The following is a 27,353-nucleotide window of genomic DNA, read 5'->3' on the forward strand; positions in this document are numbered from 1 at the left end:
AACATATATTAGACCTCAAAACAAAAGCCAATAATGTGATACCCGTTTTTTGGGTGTTCTTCCAATCCTCAAGAAGTGTTATAAGCATGTACTAGTGCTCTAAAAATCTATATTACTTATATATTTGAAAGAATGCAATTGTATCCTATTTAAACAAGGTGTATACATCGAAGGTTAGATAAACTGTCGATTTGTCTTTTGATGACTACTTGAAAAGTCGTGGACTCACTGCGAGACAAAATGAACATGCGCCACCAGCGGCTGCTGTCGGACAGCCGCAACGACAGGGGGCGCAGTTTATTTCCGGGTGACGTACAAACTGACCCCTTCCCCGCTGTCGTAATGCGTCCCTGACAAACCTCACGTTTTTTCCCACTGTGACCTCGGACTGTCGTATGCACGCCTCTTAGCATTAGCTTTGATGAAAGTCCGTGGGAAGCCTTCAGAAACGCACTGAACGCACTGTCGGCTTCACGGGGTTTTTCAGCGACCTTTTCCCCGCAGCGCGCACAACTGCTGATCCAGGGCCGACAGAGAGGAGCGGTCGAGCAGGAAACATGCCCGTAATTGAAGAGCTTTCCCCCGCTTCGGGCCCGGTGTCCACCCGGCCCCCCGAGGACGAGATTGACGACGACGAAGATGAAGATGTTAGTGGCTAATCATTATGGGGTACTTCGGAAATGTGAACGAGAACCCCCCCCCCCCTAAAAAAAACTAACTAACAGAGTCGCGCTGTTCTTTCTCGTCTAAGCGATGCTAGCTAACACGGCTATTCCAATGCTAATTATATGATTAGCACCTGAGGTGTTCTGGCGGTGACAAACCTCTACGAGTCCACGGTCTGTTGCAAGCGTATGCACATGTTAAATGGTTAAAACATTGTTTAATCGAACTACCAGTGATTTCGCTGCCGTGTCATGACAGTCGCAGTAATGCATCGGCGTTAACACCAGCAGAACCAGCCGGCCGCAAACTTCCGGATGGGCCACAGGGAACTATATTTACCAAGTTTATGAATGGATGCGGGTTTATTTTGTTCTGCATGTCTTTTATTCATATGAGCTGCTGCTTGGGTGCTTACTCAATTTTTTTTGTCTCCAAGAGTAGTGTCTGATGTTCGTATTTGTCTCCTTCAGCTGGATGAGACGCTGATGGAGAGGTTGTGGGGCCTGACGGAGATGTTCCCCGACACGATTCGCACTGCTGCTGAGTTGTCTGCATCATGCTCTGTCTCACTGGCCAAGACGTTTTACAGGTAGATCTGATGTCTCACTTTGTCCCTGCATCAAGTTATACATAGTGTTATGTTTGCCCAGTGGATCAAGTGATTAACTACTAATTCGTCGGCCTGATCCCAGCAGCCGCCGGTGGTCCTGTATTTGTTTTCTGAAGTCAGACTCCCATCTTCCAAACAGTTACGCATATTAATTACTGGAGGCTAATTCTAGAAACAAGTCCTTATTCAATACCTTGGACTGGCACATCTTAAACATCCAAAACTAATCAGGTTGTTAACTTGTTTCAGTTTTTCCCGCTCGGCACTCTGGGTCGGTACTACCTCCTTCATGATCTTGGTGCTGCCTGTTGTATTTGAGACAGAGAGACTACAGCTGGAGCAGCAGCAGCTACAACAGCAGAGACAGGTGAGCAATCATGTGCACGCACACACGGTAACCAGTCGCTGGGAGACGGCCTCAAACACTTACAGTTTTACAGATGTGGGGAAGCAACCGTTGACTCAAACTGAGGCGTAAACGTCGCATGAATGGAGTTTATAAATTCAAATGGGATAATGTGTCGTCTGAGTACGTTGATGAGCAACCTGAACGATTGACTCTTTCGCTTTCAGATCCTGTTGGGGCCCAACACTGGAATGTCCGGTGGGATGCCGGGCATGATGCCTCCTGCGCCTGGCAAGATGTGAGACACGGAAAGGGCCGACATGAACCTGAGATCTGCTGCTAAGCGATACAGCGGGGCCGGTCAAAAGGAGAGACAGAGAGACCGTGGAGAAGGGCAAAGAGCTGCAGTTTAAAAGAAAAGGGAAGCAAAAGCCGGCATGAAAGACCCACTCCAACATATTGGATTGGCTGATGGGATTGGAGGAGGGTGTGATGCGTTTTCTAACACTTCTCTCTCGCTGTCTCTCCTTACTCCAACATCACGCAGAGACTTATTTCCAGGAGCACAGCTTCTATTTTCATTTTCATTTTTTAAATAAATCGGCAATCGACATGAATAATTTGTTCTTTAGGGCATAGCAGGTATAAGTGGATAAATTGAAAGCAGAAAGGTTACCAATTGTATGTCTTGGTGTTTGCAGCCTGAAGAACATTGCTATATTTGCAGTATTTTAGCAGTTTTGTCCACCATCATCTAACAGAGGTCTAATGCATTGTGAACCACACTGTAAACGCTATTATAGATATGTGGTCTACTGGACGGCCTCTTGAAGTTCAACAAGCTAAATCTCACTATTTTCTATGTGGCCCATTCCTATTGGTACATATGTCACAGTTCAAAGTTGGGCGATCTACAGTGTGTATGTCAGAGTGCAATGTCTCTCACTTCAGTTATTGGATTGAATATATTGCTCGAGAGTTTTAAGCAACAGATTGTATAATGCAGCAACACCAGATTCCATGGTGTTAAATTATTCAAAGATTGTTGGGTCCTTTTTTCTTTTGATAGTATGTGAAGAGTGAAATTATATTATCATTGAAGAGACACATGTCATACGGTTTTTGACAAATGTTATGGTGGTGGACGGAAGTTTTATGCTAAATATCTCAATACTGTCCCGACATGTCCTTTTCTCTTCTCTTTTGCCATCCATGTGAATTTACAATCTCTTTCCTCTTTTCAGTAAGCAAGCACATTCATGACTGGTAATTAAAACACCAAATAAAATGGGAAGCTAAGTGTTTACTTTCAACTTGTTGGTTATGTCATAAAATGGCATGAAGTAGGGATTTATGAATGAAAGACCAGACTAAATTATATTAAAGACATTAACAAATAAGTAATTAAAGTGTTCTAAAATTAAAATGACTGAATGAATGCTTATACTGTTTTATTTTAGGAAAACCACATTAATGAAATACATTGTTGGGATTACATGGGAGCTCAAATATGCTGCCATAATTGATGTTGCCATGAACACGTGTGCTTGTCCTACTGTGTCCTACAAGTCTGCAGTGAAAATGGTCCATTATTGTAGTCATGATGCTCTAGTTTGTACTATTGTGTCATGCATACAACTATGCCCAGTCCCTGTTATAGAGACCCCCAAATAGTATTGCATCACATGCATTTTCAAACACTATGTACACATTTTTAATGTCTCCAATGCTGCATTCACTGCTCGTTTTAAGCTCCAAGTCTTGTGAGAATTAATGGGAACGTGTTCTCTTTTGGCTCAGATCAGTGACTAATGAGCATTTATGAAAAATCACTATAATTCATAAACACTTATAAATCCCGTCTTGAAGGTGGGCATTATCGCACCTAAAAGCAATAATTGTTACCAATGTCGCGATAGTCAGGTTATGTTCGTTCAACTGAGAAGTCTATCATTTCCCACTGCCAGTGAACAGAACTAAATCACGAATTCCCGCCAGTTGTCTCACGCGAGCTCCTTCAAGAGTGGAAGAGCTCTGTCCTCTAACACTTGTTTTAGTCAGTATCTCTTTAAACGTCATTTAATGAGCAAGTGTCCTGGTTTTGATAGTTTTACGGACCGACGTGTTGATGTTGAGAGCAGCTGAAAGACCAGAGTAACTACAGCTCGATAAGATATAACGTTACGTTTATATCGACAGGTTAGCTACATTAACTTAGCTTAGCCGATCTTGGCTAACTGAATCAGCAAAAATCAATTTAGTCTTCAACCCATCCTACATTGAACATGAAAGCTGCTGAGGACCAGGTTGTCGAAGAGGATACTAGTTTTCAGGATGAAGAGGTGAGACAGTATTATAATTAAGCATTACCATTTATCTTCGCTAACTTACTTGGCCTTCACTGACTAGAAAAATCCCCCACAGCTATACAACATCTGAAATGACTAAGCTGACCAGAATCCATTTATAGATATAAGCTATGTAATTGTAATAACAATAATGAAAACACAGTGTGACAACCTAATTAATATAATATATATATATATTAGTAAGTTATATTACACAGTGTGACAACCTAATTAATATATAATACATTAGTAAGTTATATTACACATTGTAAGTTGTATTACAAATGTTTTTTATGGTAAACTTTCTCAATTCTAAAGTTTACTTCTCAGCAACTAACTCAGATTTTATTTGTTTTCAAACCTAACAGGAAGTCTTCTTCCAAGACATTGACCTCCTCCAGAAACATGGGATTGTGAGTAAATAGCAGAGCTGTGACATAGCCAGGGTTTCCCATCAGATCAAAAGTCAGTTGTCTCTGTACATATGTATATCTGTCCTTCCCACCTGTGACCACAGAATGTGGCAGACATTAAAAAGATGAAGTTAGTGGGTATCTGCACTGTAAAGGGGATCCAGATGACGACTCGAAAGGCTTTGTGCAACATCAAGGGTCTGTCAGAGGCAAAGGTGGAAAAGATCAAGGAGGCTGCTGGTAAAATGCTGGTAAAAGGAGTTTTCTATTGTTAATTTAATGTCATTCTTCAGCAAGTATTACTTTATTAATTTAAAATAATGTACACTTTATTGATCCTACACTGGGGACTGACTAAATTTCTCAAGAATATTTTGCTTTATTAGATCATTTTCTTTACATTGTAGAATGTTGGTTTCCAGACCGCCTTTGAGTACAGTACGAAGAGGAAGCAGGTGTTCAACATCACAACCGGCAGCCAGGAGTTTGAGTTAAGATTTGCTCTTAATGTTGATTCCACGTAGACTCTATGATTTACACTGCTGAATATATATATATTTGTTTGTTTGTATTTTTTGCATTCAAAATGACCTATTCCATATACTGTAAGTAGGAGATATAGTGATGTAATACAGAGAATCATCCTTGATTCAACTAGTTCTGATATAATGATGCAGCTGAAAGTTGTCTTATCATGGTCTGAAAGGCAACATTACAGTACATGCTTTTGTAATTTGTTAATCTTCTCCAGCAAAGCGAAATGAACAATAAAAAGTTCCATTTGCTGAGTTATTTAATCCACTTCTCTAACTACTCTGATACTTAAAATTGATGTTTGGAAGTTTGGTTTTACTGTATTATGTAATTGTCTGGTATGGTAAAGTTAAAAAAATGACAAGTTAGTTTCTCTGATTGTGAATGTATTAAAAGTTTACTGATTGTGAAAAAAGACGTTACAACTTGTGTCTTTTATCTCTACAGTAAACTTTTGGGTGGAGGTATAGAGAGTATGGCTATCACGGAGGCCTTTGGAGGTGAGGGGATGTCTTTCAATAGCTAAACTTAATGTGTGTGGTTATATTGTTTTAATATCACTCAGTTTTCAGCACTGGCTCAACACTATTACTCCACTATTTCATCCTACAGAGTTCCGCACAGGGAAAACCCAGCTGTCTCACACGTTCTGTGGTAAGTAAGGGTCCTGTTTGGAAAATGGCTGCCCTGAAGGGAATTCAAAGTCAAATAAAACAGATGTTGTTTTGTTTAGTCACGGCTCAGCTGCCAGGCGAGGATGGCTACTCTGGCGGAAAAGTGATCTTCATTGACACAGAGAACACCTTGTATCCTCACAATGATTGGAACATTGATTGGAACATTTGATGTGCAGTTTGGTGTGTCAATCCACCGTCTCGCTTAACTGAAGTATCAGGTGTTTGTTATTTGTTGTACCAGGAAAAATCCTGGCTATAGATAGCACTTCATTGCCTCATACATATCACCCTACCATGTGCTGATTTAGAAAACATGTTTATGAGAGATGTTTCTCCAGTAGTTGTCCTCATGTGACTATACTATGACTTGTTGTTCTGTTTCACTTACATCCTTGACTCTGGTCCAAGTCGTCCAGACAGACTGAGAGACATCGCTGACAGGTTTAATGTGGACCACGGTGCTGTGCTGGACAACGTGCTATACGCCCGGGCCTATACCAGTACAAACATGCACTTTATTTCGATCTGTGGTGTGCAAAGGAAGAGAAGTTTGTAATATTTGGTTGTATTCAACTTTTGTCTTTTTGCCGCTTTTTAGGTGAACACCAGATGGAGCTGTTGGACTTTGTAGCTGCCAAATTCCATGAAGAAGGAGGAGTGTTCAAACTTTTGGTGAGTATCAGAATGAACTAGAGGAACTTCTTCACATATTCATAATGTCTGTGCATTTACTTTCCCCCTCTGTTTTAGTAATTCTCTGTAGCTACGCATGAGTTCTGATATTCTGCTCCTCCCTGTCGTCAGATCATCGACTCCATCATGGCTCTGTTCAGAGTAGACTTTTCTGGTCGAGGCGAGCTGGCTGAGCGGCAGCAGAAACTGGCCCAGATGCTTTCCAGGCTGCAGAAGATCTCTGAAGGTCTGAACCAGGACTGTGCTTATGTACAAATATGTAAAATCACAAATATCAGACATATTTATTAACTAGCATTGCAGGGAATATCTGAAATTAATATAGCTTTTTGTTGACTAATTGAGCTTTGGTGTCTCTCACATGGGGGCCTCAACTATTCATAAAGGAGTATTTATGTTTTTCTTAGAGTACAACGTAGCTGTGTTTATCACCAACCAAATGACAGCTGATCCCGGTGCAGGAATGTCGTAAGTCATTGTGAACAAATCCGACACAGTTTGTGTATGAAAATCAGTTTTCTGTCATTGTTTGAAGCTTTGATGAGATGTTGTTTTTCTGTCCTCGTCTTAGATTTCAAGCTGATCCCAAGAAGCCAATTGGTGGGCACATCCTGGCCCACGCCTCCACCACACGGATCAGCTTGAGGAAAGGGCGTGCAGAGATGAGAATTGCCAAAATATTTGACAGGTAGATTTTTGGGATTCAGTAAACTATGATGCAATAGTATAAAGGGAAACTGCTTCATCAAGACTAGACATCACAATAAAACACATATAATAAGAACACCTGTGCAAACATCAGACATAAATCTCAAAACATAAACTTTTAAATAAATGTCTCATTTGACATGTTTACAACCCACAATCTGTAAACTTAAAAAACAACAACAACAAAGCAATTAGTACGTTTTCACCCATAACAATGTTATTAAATACTTGAGAATGTATGCTACAGTCCAGTTGAAGTTTCACTTCCCCTTACTGTGATGGCAGGTGACATCCATACCCTGATAGATGGTGTGTATCACAACAAGGTCTTCTGCATATCATGTTAAAGTTCCAGGCCTGAAAGGGTCTTAGACTTTATTTAACATTACTTTTTGTGTCTCCTAAAGTAATATCCCACCCCAAAATGTATCTTGTGATTTTAAGTATTCGTTTTTATTATTTATTTTCAAGATGAGCTTATCTTTGTACCTGCTCGTCATCAGCATAGTCCTAATATGAAAATGTACCTTTAAAGACACCTTTGGTGGTTCTAGCGTGGTCTGAATGAATTAAAAGGGGTTGCTTCGACGTGATCCTTAAGAGCTTTCATCTGGCCTGAGAAATGACCTCAGACCTCCATAATAGTTTTATTTGAACAGTGAAATCATTTGCTCTTCTCGTGTATCTCTCCTTGATGTCCTCTAGTCCCGATATGCCTGAGAACGAGGCCACATTTGCCATCTCTGCTGGAGGAGTTACTGATGCCAAAGAGTGACGGATGAAAGGAAGAGAGACACACGTGTTCACATAGTGCCCTGTTACCACCAGTTTAAAGTTATTTCAGGTATTTGTAATGGATTTATTTATTGAGCTTTATACTTTTTATATAATATATTAACTTCTTAAAGTTACACCGACAATCTAGTACCATGGTACTTTTGATGTATTTATTCTACACTTTGTAGTATGTTTTTCCTGTGTTTTGATGCTGGAATAAATACAAAAAAAGACAAGACTCCGTGTTGCTCATTCCTGAGATTGCTCAACTTCCCTCCAGAGATAAAGAGACCAGTAAAAAGGTGACACCCCGGTACAGTCAGGCCGGTGCTGGCCTCTAGCGGTGTTTGCAGGACGCGCAGCAGCTGTACGCCACTTCTCGTCGGCTACGGGATCCATATGCTTGCGAAAGCAAGGCTTAACAAAGCAATGGGAACTTCACCAAACGTGCTCCTGAGAGTCTGAAACACACCGGCAACTAAACGCGTTTTCACGGAACTGTCAACAGCGCCCACCTCGCCGGTAGCCGAGAGCTTGTCAACTCTGGCCAAGGGAGCGATGGACCCGAGAGACACAGCCCCGGATTCGTGGGAGTTGGAGGAGGATGCCGAGGCCCCGACTGCCGCGGCGGAGCTCCCGTCCGCCTTCGCTGCCCTCAACGTCAACGCCAGGCCGTTTGTCCCCAACGTGAACGCCCCGGCGTTCATACCGAGCTTCCTTCAAGCCGTGGAAGTGCCGCCTTCAGACGGTGGGTGGACGCCAGACAGCTGGCTGGAAGTTAGCTTAACTGGCTAGCTTGCGTGCTAACCCGGCTACGTTAGCCTGGCGCTCCGCTCCGTGCACACGGCGCCACGCTTCTCGCATTCCAAGAACTCACCAAACAAGTCGGCTCGAGTGGTAGTCGCGTGTTTGAACGGTTACATAAAGCGTTATAACTGAAGTCAACAGCCGCAACAAGAGGTCTAATGAAAACACGTGTCAAATTAATATTTATGAAAGTTTGACACTCTTTGTTTTTCTCTCTTCAAAGGTGCCCCTGATCCAGTTGCCAGCATGGAGGTGGCAGAAACAGCCGGTATGCATGGTCCACGGTGTGCTCATGGCTCTGGGTGTTATCAAGTTACTGGTCAGGTTGTTTTCCCACAGCACAGGTGTGGTTATTGGCTCCGAGGTGTACATTTACCTGCAGCCAGATTGGAAATCTCAACAAACAAACCTCATGTAAACTGTGAGCGCTCGTGTGCTCCAGTCTTGTAGGGTTCACTGACTGAGCCATATTTGGATTGCTGGCAGAGGGAAACCAATGTGTACGGGCCTACAACTAATATGATGCATCCTCACTTGTCCATTCCCAAAATAGACAACCCATTGGCACGTGTTCGAGGTCTGCTGCTGTTCGACATTTGTCTTAGTCCGGTTCATTCACATTTTTGCACTGACACAAGATGGTGCGCCTCTACTCAAGTTGCAGGAAGCTGGTGGTGTTTTTGTTTCGTAAGAGTGGCTGAGCACTGCAGCTGGAGCAGCGTGAGGGACAAGGGGCAGACAGGGAGTGTGAGAAACCTCTCTCTCTTTTTATTGCCTTTCCTCCAGGCATGTTCACAGAAAAATCACAATTACAGCGTAATGAGACAAAGTCAGGCCACAAATGGCTTTTCTGAGTTCCCAGCAGCAACATCTCGCTGGCTGATAATGAATGAGGAGGGTTGAGAGGAAAATAAGCTTTGTGAATGACTGCTGGGCTGCATGATTTCATAGTTACGAAAACGGGAAGCTTATTTGTTGCCATGGAAAGATGGCTTTTCTGCAGGGCTCAGCCGATTTTCAGCGTACCATTGTCACCGTTTATTTAGCTTCTTTTAGTTGTACATGTTTACTCAGCAGAACTTTGCATCGATTGTGTTTCTAACAAGTGGACAGGATTAATGAATGATTAACTGCAGACCACAAACAGTGAAGTCCTGGAACTCTTTAAACAATCTGTGAAGGCAAACGCTCAATAATTGTATGAGCATGTGCTATCCTTGAGGTCTTTATGACTTTTAAGGCACAGGTCCAATAGTAGTTGGTGCACCTGGAAATCAAATGCCAGGTCATAGTTTAGCTTTTGATAAGATTTTAAGATTATAATAACCCAACAATATCCAACAGGTGACCTTGTGGTTGGGCAGCTGTTGTGAAAGCAACATTCTTTATTTCGCTCTAAAGTGATTCGTTAGAATTAACATTTGTAAATAGTGTCCACCATTATTTTCCCTGAGGTTACTGTTGGTGAAGGCAGTTTTACAGCAGGTCCCCTGGAATCAGGATACATTTAGACTGGATATACATAATTACACCTGCATAACACCCAACAATTACCATATAATTACACTCAAAGAAACACAATGTCAAAAATGGTGGAAATACAAGGGAATAAAACTAAGTTTTCTCTACATGCTCAATGTGTGCAACAAAGGGGATCTTGTTCCACATTTTTGTGCAACTGTGATGGTTCCAGCTCCAGTGGAGAATGGAGGCACAGAGGCAGACATGACCACAGAGGAAGAGACGTGGGAGCAGAAGGAGGAGCCGGGGGGAGAAGAAGAAGAAGAAGAAGAAGGAGGAGGAGGAGGCGGCGGTGGCGGTGGCGGACAAGAGGACCTGGGTTCAGGGGGAACCTGTGCTGAGGGTACCGCGAGGAACAAGGATGAGGAGAGGATGGAGGAGGAAGAGGAGGAGATGCCCATGCCCAAGGTTGCACCGGCACCGCCGGATGCCCCCAAAAAGGAACATGTCAATGTGGTCTTCATCGGTCATGTGGGTGCGTCTCGTTTGTGTATTCATTCATCTTAGAAGGATTGTGGAGCGTTTGATTCACCTCATGATGTTTATACTTGTTTATGCCTGATAGATGCTGGTAAATCAACGATTGGAGGACAGATCATGTGAGTAATCCTTTTTTCCATGACTGTCTGCTACAATGCAACAGGTGGCCTCTTACGCAACAGTGTTTTCCGGTTTCAGCCTCAGTTTCACCTTTTGCCTCCATAATGACAAAGATATATAATTAATGAGGCTTTAACAACTTTCTTGGTTTTCTCCCTTCTAGGTACTTAACTGGAATGGTGGAGAAGCGAACCCTGGAAAAGTATGAAAGAGAAGCGAAAGAAAAGAACAGGGAGACATGGTGAGAAAGGCAATCCTCATGTTCTTGTGTCTAAAAACAGCATGCGTTTGATTCGGGTGTTAAGTGTTGGTCGTTACAGGTACCTGTCGTGGGCGCTGGACACAAACCAGGAGGAGAGGGACAAAGGCAAGACGGTCGAGGTCGGGAGAGCTTACTTTGAGACCGAGAAAAAACATTTCACGATCCTGGATGCCCCCGGACACAAGAGCTTTGTCCCCAACATGATTGGTGGAGCGTCACAAGCCGACATGGCAGTCCTGGTGAGATGGACCGGGACATAAAACGAATGCTAACTTGCCCTAAATCTCTGACACACAGAGACCATGTGTAAAGTGATTCATATACATCTTGTACATTTATTCCTACATTATTCCACTGTTAAGATGCTCCGTGTACAGTCTTGAGATGCTCAGGAAAAAAGTATAGACGTCCATGGAAACTTCTCAAACCACCTCAGACGCAGAATCCATTTTCCTCTTTATTATACATTTTCCAACTAGGTTCTTTAAATGTCACTAAATGCTGGTATTACCTTTTGTGTCAGGTGATTTCAGCTAGAAAGGGGGAGTTTGAGACCGGCTTTGAGAAGGGTGGACAGACACGGGAACATGCCATGCTGGCTAAAACAGCAGGAGTCAAGCATCTCATTGTCCTGGTCAACAAGATGGATGACCCCACAGTCAACTGGAGCCTAGACAGGTGGAGTAGGACTTTTGGGTTTTATGTTGTCATTAATGCACCGCCAGTGGCCTTTCCACACTATGTGTTTTTAAAACAATCACTTACAGAGATACAAATTGGTCTTGACTTTCTGTTTTATTCAGATGTTACTTCCATACCTCACACAAGACTTCTGACTCCATTTTTTAAAAGATTCATGATGTCATGCATTTCATATTTTAGTAAATAATCAACAAAAAAAATGTTCTCACTACTTTGCTGCAGGTATGAAGAGTGTAAGGAGAAGCTGGTTCCATTTCTAAAGAAGGTGGGCTTCAACCCTAAGAAGGACATCCACTTTATGCCTTGCTCTGGACTCACAGGTGCCAACCTCAAGGACCCCGTACTCGAGTGCTCCTGGTACACGTAAGTGGGCTCTGTATGGCAGTACAGTAATGTCTGGTTCCCGAGGAGGGGGGAGGGACTGGGTGTACTGTCGCCCTCGTCGCCGTTATTTGCGACCGGCCGAAGACGGCTACACACACTCAGTTAACTGGAACAATGATTACTTTGTTAAATATTAACAAAATAATCATAGGAAAATCTTTCAGCTGCAATGTTTTTAACTCTGGGCATGAAGAGCATGAAGCGTTGACTGCATGGTCAGAAGTGAAAGCTACAGTCAGGATACCTGGTTCACCTGCCCGCAGTTCCTGTTCCTTTTTTAATGCTGCGTCGCTATCACTCTGTTTTCTGGCACAGTTCTGCTCTGGTTTCCCTGAGGTGATCAGAGAGCTCCGGTATGCGCCGCTGACGCACTGTTATTTAGCAGTAGCGCCCTTCTTGGCATCATACGTGTTCCTCGCAATGTTGAGGCTCCGTACTGTCGACTTCTTGCACATGTTGCCTCCCAACGAGGGCGTGTTCCTTTTTTATGATTATCTTGAATTGGGCCACCAAACACGAACGATCGCATGCCATCTCATCTCCATACAGGCCTTCTGATCGGAGTACAGGCGAGTACATTTTATAGATAATATATTCATTAGAAGACATTTCAGTGATGCTTTTTACCAACTGTAATTGAAGTCTTAGTGAAATGGGAGTTTGAGCATCTTTAGCTTCGGTTCTGTGACGTATTCCCAAGTGAAACATAAAGGATTTTACTCCAATCCTTCCCATTTGATTGGACCGCTAATCCCACTGCATATTTTGTTTTACAGGAAGGAAAGATTATACAATTTTGGACACAAGATTACAAAGAAATTGAATTGAAGAAATTATATTGTTATTTAGCTGCACAATAAGACCAGGATGTGATCTTAAAAGCTTAACGGAGCATATTTAAGTTAATCTAAACCGTAAAGGGGATCTACTCATATCAGGAATTGAAGATAAACTGTAACTTGTGCACATGGTTTCATACACAAGATAGTCGACAGAAAAGGATCACGGTTGTATTTATTAATTATTTTACATGTGAGGTTTAGTTTTGGTTGCTGCATTGGTTTGTGTGGAGTCTGTATTTCTTCTTAATGCTGACTTGATACACAGCTGTGGTTTGATCCCAATAAATCACCCAGAATGCACTTGAAGTAAAAGTCAGAGTCCGTCACAAATCACAGTCGGCCGTGGTCAGACACTCATGAAGACATTTCTGACAATAGAAATAAAAAGTTGATTTTCTTTTTGTTCTTTACCAGGGGTTTGCCATTTATTGCCCATCTGGACAGTTTGCCAAACTTCACCAGATCCAACGATGGACCAATCAGACTACCTATTGTAGACAAGTACAAGGTGAGCAGCTGGAGGCCATTTCTTCTCTTTCTAAAGAGAGAAAGCAGAAATCTGTGGCAGCTTGTCTTCTCCGCTGCACTGTGTGGGTGTCCAATTTCTTTTGGCCAAAATCTTTTTATGTTTCCTCTCCAGTTTGTCATTCTCCTTCCACACACACACACACAAATCTCTCTTCCCCCCCCCCCCCCCCCCCCCACACACACACACACACACACACTCTCTCACTCACTCACTCACTCACTCACTCACTCACTCACTCACTCACTCACTCACTCACTCACTCACTCACTCACACTGCAGCCTCTGCATAGTCATTTCTCTTAAAGATATTTCAGCGTCTTGGCACTTCACCTCAGTTTAGATGTTGGAAGCAGTTCAACACATTCTGTAAGTGTTGGTGGAGTTATTTTGGAGCTCCCTCATTTCTCCCGACATTAAACATCTTTCCCTTTTCCTCGTATCGTCTTTTCTCGTTATCTTGTTTTTAAGTTGTATAAATACTCATAAGATGCGTATATGATAGTTACACAAATACTGTGTAAAGGACAATAGTGCGAGAAAGCAAAAGTGAACAGTTGCTTTCATCCTGAAGGTCAACGGTAATCATCAGCATTAAAATGCCTGCTCATATTTGCCTGCTGTTATGTAAAAACAAAATACATGTTTTTTATTGCACAGTGGCAACATACTGTGTTTCCCAGTATGCATTTGGTTGCCCCTATGATGTTTTGCTCAACCACAGATATCATGGTCCTCACTGCAAAACCGGATGCATAATGTGATTAATATGCATGAAGTGACTGACGGCTGACGATCCTTCCTTCTCAACGTGTTTGTGTCCTTGCAGGACATGGGCACAGTTATTCTCGGCAAGCTGGAGTCTGGATGCATCAGTAAAGCCCAGCAGCTGGTCATGATGCCCAACAGGGTGAGATCTCCTTTTTGTATGACTTTTGCTCCTTCTCACGAGGGACCAATAAACCTCCCGCTGGAAATATAACTCCACGGCCTCATTAATGATTTTAACTGTGTGTTGCAGCACACAGTGGAGGTATTGATCCTGCTGAGCGACGATGTGGAGACAGACGATGCGTGTCCCGGGGAGAATCTGAAGTTGAGGCTGAAGGGCATCGAGGAGGAAGAAATCCTCCCCGGTTTCATCCTGTGCAGCCCTGACAACCTCTGCCACTCCGGTCGCACCTTCGACGCACAGGTACATCGACGACAGTCACTGCACGCCGGCGTCCGTGTCCTCGTCGTACATCAGACCTTCAGAGTCATTACTTACGGGGAGAATTTCAATGAATCTCTTCAGGTTGAAGCTGAATTAGCGCTCATGTATTCTATTTGATGCCAACAGGAGTGTGTGGTGGAGAGTCTAGCTGTCGATGCCAACCGAGTTGATCAGTTAGACACATTTTAACACCCTGTAGCTTGTTTGTGACTCATTTGAGATGCAGAGGGTATAGACAATTAACTAATATATGAACTGATTTATCCGGCTGTGTTTCAATGCTATATTTAAGTATTATGTCAAATTAACTGATTGTGATTTAATAATCTTCGAACTTTCTCCTTTTTTATTTCAGATTGTCATAATTGAGCACAAGTCAATCATTTGTCCTGGTTACAATGCAGTCCTTCATATCCACACCTGCATCGAAGAAGTGCAAATCTCAGTAAGTAACTGCGCCGCTTTCGTCTGTTTTTTGTATTTTTTTGGAATCAATTTTGTATTTTCCCAGTCGGTAGTTTTCGATCGGCTCACTGGACTGTGGTTCTAAACTTTTAAATCCTGACCGCAGGCCTTAATCTGTCTGGTGGACAAGAAGACGGGGGAGAAAAGCAAAACACGACCGCGCTTTGTGAAGCAGGACCAGGTGTGTATCGCCAGGCTCCGGGCAAATGGAGTCATCTGCTTGGAGACCTTCAAAGACTTCCCTCAGATGGGACGATTTACACTGCGAGACGAAGGTAAGGAAGGGCACTGTGGGTGTGTGTTTGTACACTTTGAGCATGTTTATCTGAAAACTAATAGTTTTTGCACACCTTGCTCACGGACATAGATGTTACCGCAGAGATAATGAAATGTCTATTTACTTGATTCTGTGCACATCAGGCTTATTTTTTCCAATGATTTGAGTCCCTCACTTCTCTCTTCGTATACACCTCCTCCAGGCAAAACTATCGCCATCGGCAAAGTGCTGAAGCTGGTGCCAGAAAAGGACTAAATGCAACAGTGGCAGCCTGCATGGAGTTCTTCCACCCGTTACCAGAGGAGAGACGCTGCTGGAGCCGACCCAAACTTCTACTCTACTGAACCACCCAACTATGCTGAAGAGGAGAGCAATGACAACGAGGAGGAATGAAGGAGATTAAAATTGCGTCAAATGAAGAAAACAAGACTGAATCAGTTTTTATGATGAACAATATGAAACTAGAGACCAAGTCCAGTGTGTCAGCTTTCTCATATTGAGAGCTCAGCTATGCCACTAATGTAGCTACACGCCCCCTTCTGTACTCCCACGGCTAACTGCGCAGTCGGCTGGCCACGCCATTTGTTTTTAGAATGGAGATGGATGCAGTGTAACTGAGTTTGGGGAAGGAAAAAAAAATGAAATCTACAGAATTTTTTCATATACTGCAAAAGACCAGAGTTAGACTGTAATTACAATTTGCAGAGTACATCTCCTGTTTTAAGAGTGGGATTGAGAATCCAACGGAGATTTTATTTGGTTTTAGATATTCCCAGAATTTTTAATTCGGTCCTCCTCCACATGAAATGGTTTAATTAATCTCGCATACTACTCATGATTCATGGATGAACACATTCACACAAACAGACACAGACAGCTGTTACATAATCTAAACTGAAAATAAATGATCAAGCTGCAACATAAAGGTGTATTTGTTTCCCTTTTAATAAATATTCAATCAATGACCATTGTATCAATATTAATGACATTTACTTTAGAATATGATTAGCATATAACTATATAAGTGACCTATCCTTTGTGTTAATATTAATATAACTGGATGTATTGCAACTCATAAATCAAACTTACAAGCTACTATGTTTAGCTTTTATGGATGCCGTACATTTGTAATAAGTTAGCATTATATAACACATTTTGTTTCAGTCCAGATACTTATATCCTGCATAGTCTGGATCCTTATACTTATATCCTGCATATAGTCTGGATACTTATAGGGTACTTGTGTGTGTGTGTATATATATATATATATATATATATATATATATATATATATATATATATATATATATACATACATATAGTCTGCAATATCTGTATCCGTTCTTTATAACTTAAATTGAAAAAAAGTATTATAAAGGCAACTTTTTTTCAACTTGTGTGTCCAGAGCTCGCGTACAAATAAAGTTATTTTACTATTGTGTGACGTAGAGAAGACAGACTGCGCATGCGCGTCTTCGGTTCACACGTGAAGCAGACAGCATGGCGGACGGAGTAGAAGCTCCGTTAGACAGGACACAGGTAAAAACTGCTTTTTGTTGTTGCATTACAGTTTGAACTCTTTATAAATATCACGTGGGTTGATAGAAGTTCACGTGTGTGTGATAAATCACAATATTATAAATGTGTAGCAACTACACGCTGACGAGTAGCAGCTAGCTTGTTTGCTTGCTCGGTGGTTTAGCAACGAAGCTAACTCAACAACGAGCCTGTACCCCGAGAACTCTACTAGAAAACTATAGTATAGGTATTGTGTAACTCTAGAGTGAATGTCTCTACCAGGTGAAAAAGGCCGTTCAGGCTCTGCAGGCTTTCCTGAAATCCAAGTCGACCGGTGAATCCTTGTTCCTGGACGAGACTCAACAGATCAGCCTGCTCTTCACCCTCTGGAAGATCCCCAAAAAGGCACATACCATCCGCATGTGAGTCAATGGCCTTCATGCCCGACCCGTAGTTCTTCTGCAGCAGACATTTGCGCTCGCCTGAACCGATTTCGTTGATTATTGACGCCTCTTTCCACCCGCAGTCCCTTGCCCCATGGCCAGCGGCCTGACACCGACGAGGTTTGCCTCTTCACCAGAGATGAGCCCAACATGACGTCAGAGCAGACCCAGAGGTTTTATAAGAAGCTGCTGCATGAGAGGGGAGTGAAGAACATCACTGAGGTAACGTAATCTACAAGTTAAGAGTCCATATGGAGCATTACAGCTTGTTTCTCAGCACACAAGTACAATAAATAACATACATTAATTCATTTTGGCAACCACAATAATCTGTCCCTGTCTCCGGAGCAGATCATCCCGTACAAGGTCCTGAGGACGGAGTACAAACCACATGAAGCCAAGCGCCGCCTGATGGGGAACTTTGACATGTTCCTTTCTGACGACCGCGTCCGCCGCCTGCTGCCGTCCCACCTCGGAAAACATTTCTACCAGAGGAAAAGGTAAGACCTTTTGTAACGTATGTTGGGTGTTGATCTAATATCAAAATGTCACTGCGTGCTATTTAGATGCTGTTTAAGGTGTCGGCGGGACTGCTTTCCTCTGATGCACTGTCTTAAGAATCATTTTTTTTTATGTTAGGTACTCTTCTAATTGAGTGCTTAATAGCTGTTATTATAAATGTATATAACATACGCAAAAAAAGTTGTTCTTCAATCCGTTAATGGATCAAAAAGTTACCCATATAATGTTAACTTGTGTGTATTATATATTTTTATTTGGTACCAATAAGCTGCTCTTCAGATGGATTTTTACACCTATTCTGTTACAGGGAGCCGCTGTGTGTGAATCTGCAGAGCAAACATCTGGCTCAAGACATCCACAGAGTCATCCAGGGCACCAACTTGAAAGTTACCAACAAGGGCTGCTGCTGGTGAGATCTGTACTACTGTTTTTTTTCTCTTCGTATTGCTTCAGCAAGATGGCAAATAAAACAATTAGATTGTCAGAATATTTGTTATGTCCTGAAATGAATAGCACATCATAGAAACCCGGTCGATTCTGTGAAGTGTTTGATATGGGCAATTGCTGGTGCCATAGCGATTCAATGTAAGACCAGATGGACCTCCTCTTCTGGTGGAGCCCGTCTCTACAACTTTGATACACAATATGTCCCATTCCCAGGAAATGCAAAAATACCTACCATTTACACCGCTTGACTTGAAGCCGTTTACAGCTTCGCCGTATAGTTTCACAGACTAACCCTGCATTCTCTTGCATGTATCTTAGCATGGCACGTGTTGCCCACGCCGGCATGACTACAGACGAGATGACAGAAAACATCGAGGCTGCAGTCCAAACAGTGATGGCAAAGCTACGCACGGTGAGTCTGGCTGCCCAGAGAATTCAAAGTCTATTGTGTATATTTTGTCTTTATTTTCTATTCAAATTTATATACTTGTATTTATGTTCCGTGTGTGTGTAGCGTGAAGGGTCCACCACTTATATTTTCATTGTGCAACCCGGTGTTGAAAAATAATAAATACATAAACCTTCTTAATACCCTTTGCCAACTATGTGTTATATTTGCATTGCCATTTCCAGAAAGGACCTGTAATGAAGCTCATCCATATAAAGAGTCAAACATCAGTGGCCCTGCCAATCTACACCTCAGACATGAACCACCTGACTGTGCTGGAAGACACAGAGGAACAGGCCCGAACTTTGAAGAAAGAGGCAAGAACAAGTTCATACTTGCATGGTCATCTTGTGTCCGAGCTTCATTTATTGAAACGACGTGTAACATAAGCAGCTTGCATGTTTGTGAATTTCAGAAAGCTGCAGCCAGAAAGGAGGCGAGGCAGAAGAAGACTGAGGCCACTGGAGAGGTAGAGGAGAAAGACAAGGAAGACAAAATCCCACAGCTGGTTCCCATAGGAACGCCCAGCAAAAAACCTAAACTGGAGGTCAGTGCTATTCACAGCTGCTAGTCTTAATAAACTAATGTAAATATTTTAACTGACAGTGCTGTGTCGTAATTAAGTGGACTGCAGACGCTGATCGCCTTTCCTTCTTTGTAGACGCCATCCAAAAAGCAGCTGCTGGAGAAGGCACCCAAACCCACTGGCATGAAGAAGGCAAGAAAAGCGCCAAAGAAACACACCAGGAAGACTGGCCAGACTGACTTCAAAGTAAAAAGAAAAGTGCCTAAAGTGAAATGATTCTCAAAAGAGCATCTTTTGCACATAACCTTCTCTATAAGGACATTTTACACAGCAGCAGGTCGTTCAGAGTTCATATTCAGTCATATTTTTTTCTCCCTTGGATTAAGTGGATAATAAACTTTGTGATTTGAAACTATCCATGGCTATGTGTTTTCAACATTTTTAACAAAAGGTCTTTTGTCACAGCAGACACTTTTAACCAGAGCATGACAAGCAAAGTTGGAACTAATATTGTAAATGAAGGCTCTGTTTTTATTTAACTATCAAATAAACATCATACATGGACAGAGACCTGAAACTAAACATTATTCATTATTTCTTGTATTCCTGATATGGAAGAATGTCTGTAATGAGAAAAAAAATGATTATGGTGGCTTCGCCAATGATAATAAAAGTGATTTATCAACTGTTTTGCTCACTAGTTTTTTGAATGGGACATTCAAATACTGTATTATTGACTTGACTAAAGGAAATACACTTTCCTTACCTTTTTAAAGCACTTCCTCTATTTGACCACTTATTTCATTTGGGTTTGTTTTACCCGTCAGACATTCCTCAGGAAAACAAATCCAGATGAGGGAGATGTATTTTATTTATTATTGATTCAGGCAAAGTTAAAGTAACACCCAATTTGACAATTCCTCCAAGAATGTGTTTTTAAATTGGGAGTCAACAAATGACTCGCTGAACATTAATACACTGGATTGTGATGCATTTAGCTTTTGGACTTTGTGCACTTTAAAATAAATAAAACACTTTGATTTTAAGTCAGCAACGCCTCATTTCAAGGTCAATCTCATCTGCCTGGTTTCATCCACGTCGTTATCGGGCTGCACTGCCTTTGGTGGTGATATGAATTCCCCTTCATTTCTACAGTTCGTCTTGGATGTGAAACGCAACAAGATGGTCACTAAGTGGACAGCCAATCAGTGGTCATGATATTGTTGTCAACAGGTGGGCTGAGTGTCTATTCATCCAAGCCCTCCCTTCTGCTGTGTGGGTGTGGTGGGCCATCTGGAATTACAGTGTTCACGGCCGGAGAAAGAGACGCATCATGCAAACACTCTCCTGATGATCTAGCAGAGGATGGAGCTCCTCCGTGAGACTGAGGTGGCTGCATTGGTTTCAACAGGGACCGGCCGAGCTCAAGGGAAGGTATGGACGATCCGGGTGTCTCCATTATTCCTGTGCTAAGGGTTCTCAGAGGGGAGAAACAAGACGCTAACAGAGCAATGTTCTGTGAAGCAACCATGGAAGCAATTAGAGAAACTTCATTTCCAGATGACTGCGGGAGTCAGAGCCAGGCGCCGGGCGCTGCAGCGGCCCACCTCCACAAACCCATCATTGTGATGGTGATGGGATGTCTGATGTCTGCTGCGGGCGGACTCCTCTTCCTGCTCCAGTCGCTGGGATGGACTGAGGCGTCCCGCTCCGTGGCCTCGGCCTGCCTGTCCTTGGGGCTGATGTTTGTTGTGATCGGGCTTGTGTGGATCCCCGTACTGAAAGAGAAGCAGAGCAGGAAACTGTACAGCCAGGGAAGGCTTGAGTGGAAGTGACTCTACAATGTGAAAGTGGACAGACTATTTATTTTTTTGGCAGCTGTGATGATGCAACCCTTTCCTTTTAAACATCCCACACATTCACAAAGCTGCTGCGGTGCTTGCTGATAACCGCTTGCGGATATTGTACTTTGACCGCTGCCGATTTTATCTGCGCGTCGTCGAGGATTACACTTCACTGTACAGTTGCACATCTGGGCTGATGCTGGGAAAGGACTGTTTCTGCTTCGGAGGACCTCTTCTGCCACCATGTCAAAATCTGTACAGGTAGAGCCCTCCGTGGAGCGCAGGTACGGAGGAGTTGGTCGCTGCAAGTGCTCCTTCTGGTTCGCAGTGGCCCACGACATCGTCGGCGTCTTCATCATGATGGTTGGGGTGTTTGGGGGGCTGGTCATCCACGATTTGTTCATCTACGGGGGGGCTATCATCATCTTCCTCAGCCTGATCTGGTGGGTGTTCTGGTACTCCGGGAACATCGACGTGCCACCCGAGGAGCTGGAGGATGACGTGGGCCTGATCAAGGTGAAGAACCGCGGACTCAGCCGGGTGGTGAGGCGCGTGTCCGACCGCTTCACCAGCAGGATCTGGAACTCCTTCAGAAAGTACGGCAGGTGCATCAGAGAAGACCCGACGGGCAACTACAGGCCTTCAAACCCCGGCACAGAGGTGTCGCTCTCCACTATCTACGACTCCGCCATCACCTCCTCTTCTAAAGAACTTGTGAGAGAGACACTATCAATATGAACGGACCCTTTACAGACTGTGAATGACACACGGCACTCAGATCTTTGTTTGTTTCTTTTGCTCTTCTTGTATTTTGTGTTCTGCACCGGCAACATGCACCTGTAATGATTAGACACCACTGAGGTCTTATCTTTTGTTCTTATCTAGCTGATAAGATGTCAACTTTGCTCACTATTACAGTGCACATTTTTTTATTTAGAAACCACAGCATTGTCACCAGTCATGTTTGGTTGATTCACAGATATTGATGTGATGACGGTTAATAGAAAAATAAAGGCTATAATAAGGGACTAATTATGATGAGGCTGATTGTGTGACCAGAGTATTTGACAAGGACACCATTTGGAAATAAACCAAATGCAAAGACGTGCAGTTTTTACTAATTTATTTGTATATCTCATGGTAAATTGAAACTATAATCTCCCCCGTCTAACAGTGAAAGTATAGTACATGTTTTTCGATGCCATCGGTCTCCAACTGCACTGAAAAGTCCCTGGAAGTCTGACAAGCTGATTGTGTATTTTCAATGCAGTTGAATATCAGACAGTGAGTGGCTTGCATTTATTATTGATAAGTAATGTTGCTGTTCTGGGCTGTGGCAATGCTTCCTAAGAAATGACTACCCACCAGAAAAAAAAGCTGTAAATGGTCTGATTATTTCCGGTTTCCCCCTCTTTTATATTTATTTATTTAACTGTCTCACAGCCATCTGCAGCTTCCTGGAGTATAATATCTGTATGGACAAAATATGTTGTACTAATAAACGTATTTTGCTCTCACCCATGCATCGTTGCACATTTCAGGACACAAACAGTAGTAGTAGTAGTAGTAGTAGTAGTAGTAGTAGTGTATATAGTACATACAATTCTACTTCAAGTTTCCACACTTTGAGAGTCTAAAAATATGTAGAGTTGTCTAAATCTCAGACAGCCTCTCTCAACTCTGGTTTGACAATACCTCGTGTTTTTGATTTATCTATAAACTGCAACACACACACACACACACACACACACACACACACACACACACACACACACACACACACACACACACACACACACACACACACACACACACACACACACACACACACACACACACACACACACACACACACACACACACACACACACACACACACACACACACACACACACACACAGTAGATTAGATATGACCAAAGCGATCAGAGTACAGATTGAAGTGGACTGTGATGTTTCTCATCTGATTACCACTGATTGAGTTGTGCGATATCCATAATTTCGTGGCTTTGTCTGAATTAGTTGTAGGGGAAGAAAATGAAGTGTCACACATACTGTAACATGATGGCTGTTCTCTAATCTGCAGTTTTTTTATTTGATTTGCAGGATCAGAGGCTTTCTGAGTCATGAATGTATTTGTAATGAACCAAAGTATTGGACAAATTGAAGTGTAACCTGATGATGGCTCTAAAAGTTTAATCCGTCAGTGATTACAATTCCTCCTGAGCATGATCCCGCCCCCAAAAGGTTTATTGATGAGTATCATCTGAAAGAAATACACCGTGAAATAAATACAAAGTAAATGAAGAAGAAAAACAAAAGAGCCAGCCTTCAAATACATACTCAGAATGTATTGAAACTAAATAATAGAATGGGAATGCAGTTTTGTAATAATAAACGTGTATTTATTTCAGTGGATATATATTTTAAATAAATTGGGTTGAATTTTATTTTTCATATTGAACCATTTCAATTATTATTAGATTAGATTCAATCACTTATATATTTATGTTATTGTCAATTTATCAATTTATAAATATATTTATAAATATTTCGTTATTCATTATTATAATCATGACCTATCAAACCTTCAATAAACTTGCATGCTGAAAAATGATAGGGTTACGGTGTACTTAAAGAGCTTTCCTGTGTTATTAATAGCCTCAGGCCTTGATTGCATATTATACTATTTTATACAATCAACAATTCCATTAAATATTGCTCCCAAATGTTCTCTTTTTTTAAAATTTGAAGTCGACAAAAGGGTTAAACCCACTTACTGTTACTGCATTGGCTGCATGTTTCGCGGTTTAGAGATCTAAATACAGGTTTAAAACAATTTACAAAAACTAAATTACTCCAAAAAGCAACATTCATACTCATACTGTAGATGTACATAATATATAGAAATGAATAATGACATTACCAATTGATAAATGAACACAAGCAGATTTATAGCAATAAAAAAATGAGCTATCCTTCGTGAAACATATCCATTTATAGTTGGATAAGTGGACAGCAGTAATTGGTCAAGAGACCGACTGTCAACACTTTAACAGTGTATATACTTTTTTTTTTTCAAATAAAAAGAAGGTAAAATCGTGTTAATGTTGATTCAACCTGAGCAAACTCACCAAAATGCACCGACAATGCATTTAAAAAGGTTACTCTTGTAGTTCGACAACGCTTCAACAGAAGGACTACAACTCCCAGCAGGCCCGTCACATCATATGACAGCAGTGTGTTTTGTCATGTGACCTTGACACTGCTCAGTCAGTCCTCCGCTTCCTTTCCTTTGCAGCGGGTCAGCTCCTTAACTGACAAACACCGCTTTTCTCTTCTAACCGACCGCCACGTCTCGACCGGGCGGTCTCGCGCCTGTGAAACCTCCGCTCCGGCTCGCGCTCGGCGCACTCCGGCTGCTTCTCGAGCTTTTTGCGCAACTCTCACATGTCCGACCGCGGTAGACTCGCAGCCCCAGCGGCTCCCCGGCGGCAGGCCTCTGCGTTCACCGCGTGAGCATCCGTCCTCACGCCGCGGTTGGGCGGGTCCTGCTCGGCCGCGGAGGAAAGCACGTGCCCGGTGCACCGCTAGCCTCCGCTCCTATGAGTCAAAGCGACCGCACCGGGGGATGAGCTGTTGAGCTGGGCTGTCAGAATGAACGGTGAGTTCCGCCGTGTCGTTATTGTCCCTCTGCCACTAAAGAACGTCTCGCATGTCGCGCGCTGTTCGCACCCTCTGTTCATGCTGTTAAGGGCCCTTTCTGCCCTACCGTGGGGGGAAAGAAAGAGGAAACACTACTCCAAAGTACTCCCCGTGGCTTCGACGTGTACACCGCATCATGTATGACGTGTCACGTTTAAGCTCAGTCCAACTGAACCCCGTGCTGGTCGGGCTCACTGAGACGACCTGGAGCCCACTTGACAGGTTTGTTTTGAAGGGACGAGTGAACACGTGACGCCGTTATCTGCACGCTGCACGCAGCCCTGACGTCTCAGAAGTGTTGTCAGGTGACAGGTGTAGTCTGGATCTCATGTGAACACGCGAGGTGAAGGAAAGTCACGACTCCAGCTTCCCTCACTATGCAACTGCCCAGGTGCTCTTTGGCAAAGCAGGTGACCCAGAGCCGGTCCAGTGGGCCAGCAGCTCGAATATATATATAACAAAGTCAATGAGAATCGGAGAAATGCTGGGACAGTACACACACACACAAATACCAAATGGTGTCATTGCAATTACTAAAATGATTTTACAGTAGTTTTAGGTGAATAATGTGCCCTCAGAGGCTAAAGTGATGCCTTCAGGTGTCTTGGTCCACCTGACCCATGGTCGAAAACCCAAGAGATTCATAATTATATATTACAGAGGAAAGCTGCACTTCTGCACATCCGAGAAGCCAGTGTTCGTCACACATTCACAAACATATTGCTGGAGATGTTAAAGCCACATTTCATATCCTTTGCGGCGATTACGATCGTATACGTGAGCACTAGATCACAGCCATGTATGAAGAAATACATTTTAGAAAAAAAATATATAGAAAGATCGCAACGACCTGGATTCGATCTCTGTTGAGCAAAATGATCATGTCCTCAATATCGGTGGCGCTACATGGTAATTAAAAAAGTCTCAAGTCATTTAAACATTTACTTATAATGTCACATCTCGTCTGTGTCCAGGGAACAGTTTGGTCTAGGTGATCTGAAAACAACTGGTTACATTGGGCGGATATTAAAACACATTCAGACTGTCATAATACAAAAATAATATTGCTAAACTTTATTTACATATTACACGAGTTTAGAAAATGCTTCACAGCCGTCAAATTAGAAAATACAGCGTCCAATTGCAAATCATGTAATCACAGGTCGCAATGTTTTAATATCCGCTCGAGGTAGCCAGTTGTTTCAAATCACCTCGGGTCTAGACCAAACTGTTCCCTGGACACAGACAAGATGTGACATTATAAGTAAATGTTTAAATGACTTCAGAATTAATTAATTATCAGTAGCGCCACCGTTATAGAGGACATGATCATCAGAGATCGAATCCAGGTCGTTGCGATCTTCCTATAAATATATTCTTCTTACATGTATTCTTTCATACGTGATGTAGTGCTCACTTATACAATCGTAATCGCCACAATGGATGTGAACTGTGGCTTTCAGAGCTCCAGCAATATGTTTGTGAATGTGTGATGAATCTGGTGACTGAGACAGACCACCGCTGCAGCTGTTAAGTGAACACAACGCACGCACGCGTAGGGAAACCAGTAGGTTTGAAAACCAGTTGGGGTGTAACACCGGAACCAGAGAATGATTCAGTGTTGTACTTTGAATCAAAGTCATTATAGAAGCGTACTATACAAATATTGTAACACAAATAGAAAGATACACACTACTACAGCAGCCACATTGATTTGTTTATACTATAGGAACAGTGCACATTAAAGAGTAACCGCACATTAAAATGTTTTTTTTAAGCTATACAATAAATGATACAACTGTACTTTTAGGAAATGCATCTTCAAAATCTATAAAAAATAGGCTTTTTCATGGTTTGAAACTGATCTACGTCACAAGTAAAAGAACAGTAACGCCCTCTAATCAGATGCCCCTCCTCGCCCGGAGGCCACAGCTGGGTGGAGACCACAGATGGTTAGCTGTCATCAGCTCTGGCTGCCATGTTGGACGTCACTCCGACGAGGCTTTTCATACCTTGCCCGCTTTTTTCTCTCTCAAAACAATGCAGTGGGTGCACACTTTTTTTTTGGGAAGAGTTATCCAGAAGGCTATATTTCATCTGTAGTCTCTGGACAAAGTAAACATAAAAAGAACATGATTAAATCCAAGCATTAAACTGAAATAACTTAAAAGCATGCTGAGCAATAACAATGAGTGAATATGAATGGTGCCCTGTGGTCCCACTCATAAAGACGTTGCTCCATAGCGCTACTAGTAGTCAGAAAGACCACAGGGGGCCTTTTTGTTTTTTTTTCACACAAAATGTGTTCAGAATGAACTCCCTGTTGAATGTTGCAGACACACGTAAGGGTCTTGGTATATTGATTTTTGTGTGTTTGCTGGGTAGTAATACACGTGGTGTTTTATTCCATGCTGTAGTCATTAATTCTATTATATTCAAACTGTGTTTTTATACTGACTGCGGTGGCCATGATGTTCCTCAGCAGTCAGTTTAGTTCCCCTCCTCTTGGACATGCATACTTCATACA

General features: G+C 42.5%; 6 protein-coding genes across 8 annotated transcripts in view; all 6 read left to right on the forward strand.

The window, feature by feature from the left end:
• The first annotated feature begins 315 nt into the window (after positions 1 to 315).
• On the forward strand, positions 316 to 2,935 carry tomm22 (translocase of outer mitochondrial membrane 22 homolog (yeast)). Its single transcript, XM_034558878.1, has 4 exons — positions 316 to 647; positions 1,137 to 1,255; positions 1,526 to 1,643; positions 1,850 to 2,935. The coding sequence occupies exons 1-4, from the start codon at positions 558 to 560 to the stop codon at positions 1,922 to 1,924; spliced, it is 402 nt and encodes a 133-aa protein (XP_034414769.1). The 5' UTR covers positions 316 to 557; the 3' UTR covers positions 1,925 to 2,935.
• Positions 2,936 to 3,622: 687 nt separating this feature from the next.
• On the forward strand, positions 3,623 to 8,003 carry dmc1 (DNA meiotic recombinase 1). Of its 3 annotated transcripts, none has more exons than XM_034558632.1 (13): positions 3,623 to 3,964; positions 4,339 to 4,383; positions 4,488 to 4,634; positions 4,806 to 4,873; positions 5,365 to 5,417; positions 5,530 to 5,571; positions 5,651 to 5,723; positions 6,003 to 6,094; positions 6,193 to 6,266; positions 6,399 to 6,513; positions 6,695 to 6,755; positions 6,859 to 6,975; positions 7,701 to 8,003. In XM_034558632.1, exons 1-13 carry the CDS (start codon positions 3,908 to 3,910, stop codon positions 7,768 to 7,770), a joined length of 1,014 nt encoding a protein of 337 aa, XP_034414523.1. In that variant the 5' UTR covers positions 3,623 to 3,907; the 3' UTR covers positions 7,771 to 8,003. The 3 variants fall into 3 exon arrangements, with proteins under 3 accessions (XP_034414523.1, XP_034414522.1, XP_034414524.1); XM_034558631.1 differs by having other exon boundaries at positions 3,628 to 3,964; positions 4,791 to 4,873; XM_034558633.1 differs by having other exon boundaries at positions 3,643 to 3,964; positions 4,539 to 4,634; positions 4,791 to 4,873.
• Positions 8,004 to 8,108: 105 nt separating this feature from the next.
• On the forward strand, positions 8,109 to 16,299 carry gspt1 (G1 to S phase transition 1). The gene is made up of 14 exons (XM_034558969.1): positions 8,109 to 8,520; positions 8,803 to 8,847; positions 10,273 to 10,575; positions 10,666 to 10,699; positions 10,864 to 10,941; positions 11,021 to 11,201; positions 11,486 to 11,640; positions 11,887 to 12,027; positions 13,305 to 13,398; positions 14,246 to 14,326; positions 14,438 to 14,611; positions 14,988 to 15,077; positions 15,204 to 15,372; positions 15,577 to 16,299. Exons 1-14 carry the CDS (start codon positions 8,331 to 8,333, stop codon positions 15,627 to 15,629), a joined length of 1,788 nt encoding a protein of 595 aa, XP_034414860.1. The 5' UTR covers positions 8,109 to 8,330; the 3' UTR covers positions 15,630 to 16,299.
• A 530-nt stretch (positions 16,300 to 16,829) lies between these two features.
• rsl1d1 (ribosomal L1 domain containing 1) lies at positions 16,830 to 19,963 on the forward strand. The gene is made up of 9 exons (XM_034558536.1): positions 16,830 to 16,913; positions 17,175 to 17,314; positions 17,419 to 17,557; positions 17,687 to 17,835; positions 18,165 to 18,266; positions 18,623 to 18,716; positions 18,938 to 19,069; positions 19,168 to 19,299; positions 19,414 to 19,963. The coding sequence occupies exons 1-9, from the start codon at positions 16,875 to 16,877 to the stop codon at positions 19,552 to 19,554; spliced, it is 1,068 nt and encodes a 355-aa protein (XP_034414427.1). The 5' UTR covers positions 16,830 to 16,874; the 3' UTR covers positions 19,555 to 19,963.
• A 1,367-nt stretch (positions 19,964 to 21,330) lies between these two features.
• On the forward strand, positions 21,331 to 24,756 carry LOC117749076. The gene is made up of 2 exons (XM_034559289.1): positions 21,331 to 21,836; positions 24,589 to 24,756. Exons 1-2 carry the CDS (start codon positions 21,366 to 21,368, stop codon positions 24,754 to 24,756), a joined length of 639 nt encoding a protein of 212 aa, XP_034415180.1. The 5' UTR covers positions 21,331 to 21,365.
• The window catches only part of snx29 (sorting nexin 29), a 107,270-nt gene continuing 104,291 nt past the window's right edge, over positions 24,375 to 27,353 (forward strand). Inside the window, exon 1 of the mRNA XM_034558472.1 lies at positions 24,375 to 24,785. Coding sequence (XP_034414363.1) covers positions 24,779 to 24,785 — 7 coding nt within the window. The 5' untranslated portion in view covers positions 24,375 to 24,778. The remainder of the gene's footprint in view (positions 24,786 to 27,353) is intronic.

Source organism: Cyclopterus lumpus, chromosome 19 (genome assembly GCF_009769545.1).
Source record: "Cyclopterus lumpus isolate fCycLum1 chromosome 19, fCycLum1.pri, whole genome shotgun sequence".
NCBI classification, from domain to species: Eukaryota; Metazoa; Chordata; class Actinopteri; order Perciformes; family Cyclopteridae; genus Cyclopterus; species Cyclopterus lumpus.

Coding starts and splice junctions, on each gene's coding strand:
- LOC117749076 (XM_034559289.1), top strand. CDS start 21,366: ATGTCAAAATCTGTACAGGTAGAGCCCTCCGTGGAGCGCAGGTACGGA. Junction 21,837..24,588: donor CCTCCTCTTCTAAAGAACTT/GTGAGAGAGACA, acceptor CGACCGCGGTAG/ACTCGCAGCCCCAGCGGCTC.
- gspt1 (XM_034558969.1), top strand. CDS start 8,331: ATGGACCCGAGAGACACAGCCCCGGATTCGTGGGAGTTGGAGGAGGAT. Junction 10,700..10,863: donor ACGATTGGAGGACAGATCAT/GTGAGTAATCCT, acceptor TCTCCCTTCTAG/GTACTTAACTGGAATGGTGG. Junction 13,399..14,245: donor CTATTGTAGACAAGTACAAG/GTGAGCAGCTGG, acceptor GTGTCCTTGCAG/GACATGGGCACAGTTATTCT.
- tomm22 (XM_034558878.1), top strand. CDS start 558: ATGCCCGTAATTGAAGAGCTTTCCCCCGCTTCGGGCCCGGTGTCCACC. Junction 1,256..1,525: donor CTGGCCAAGACGTTTTACAG/GTAGATCTGATG, acceptor AACTTGTTTCAG/TTTTTCCCGCTCGGCACTCT. Junction 1,644..1,849: donor AGCTACAACAGCAGAGACAG/GTGAGCAATCAT, acceptor TTTCGCTTTCAG/ATCCTGTTGGGGCCCAACAC.
- rsl1d1 (XM_034558536.1), top strand. CDS start 16,875: ATGGCGGACGGAGTAGAAGCTCCGTTAGACAGGACACAG. Junction 17,558..17,686: donor GAGTGAAGAACATCACTGAG/GTAACGTAATCT, acceptor TCTCCGGAGCAG/ATCATCCCGTACAAGGTCCT. Junction 19,300..19,413: donor GCAAAAAACCTAAACTGGAG/GTCAGTGCTATT, acceptor CCTTCTTTGTAG/ACGCCATCCAAAAAGCAGCT.
- dmc1 (XM_034558631.1), top strand. CDS start 3,908: ATGAAAGCTGCTGAGGACCAGGTTGTCGAAGAGGATACTAGTTTTCAG. Junction 4,635..4,790: donor AGGCTGCTGGTAAAATGCTG/GTAAAAGGAGTT, acceptor TTTACATTGTAG/AATGTTGGTTTCCAGACCGC. Junction 6,976..7,700: donor ATTGCCAAAATATTTGACAG/GTAGATTTTTGG, acceptor GATGTCCTCTAG/TCCCGATATGCCTGAGAACG.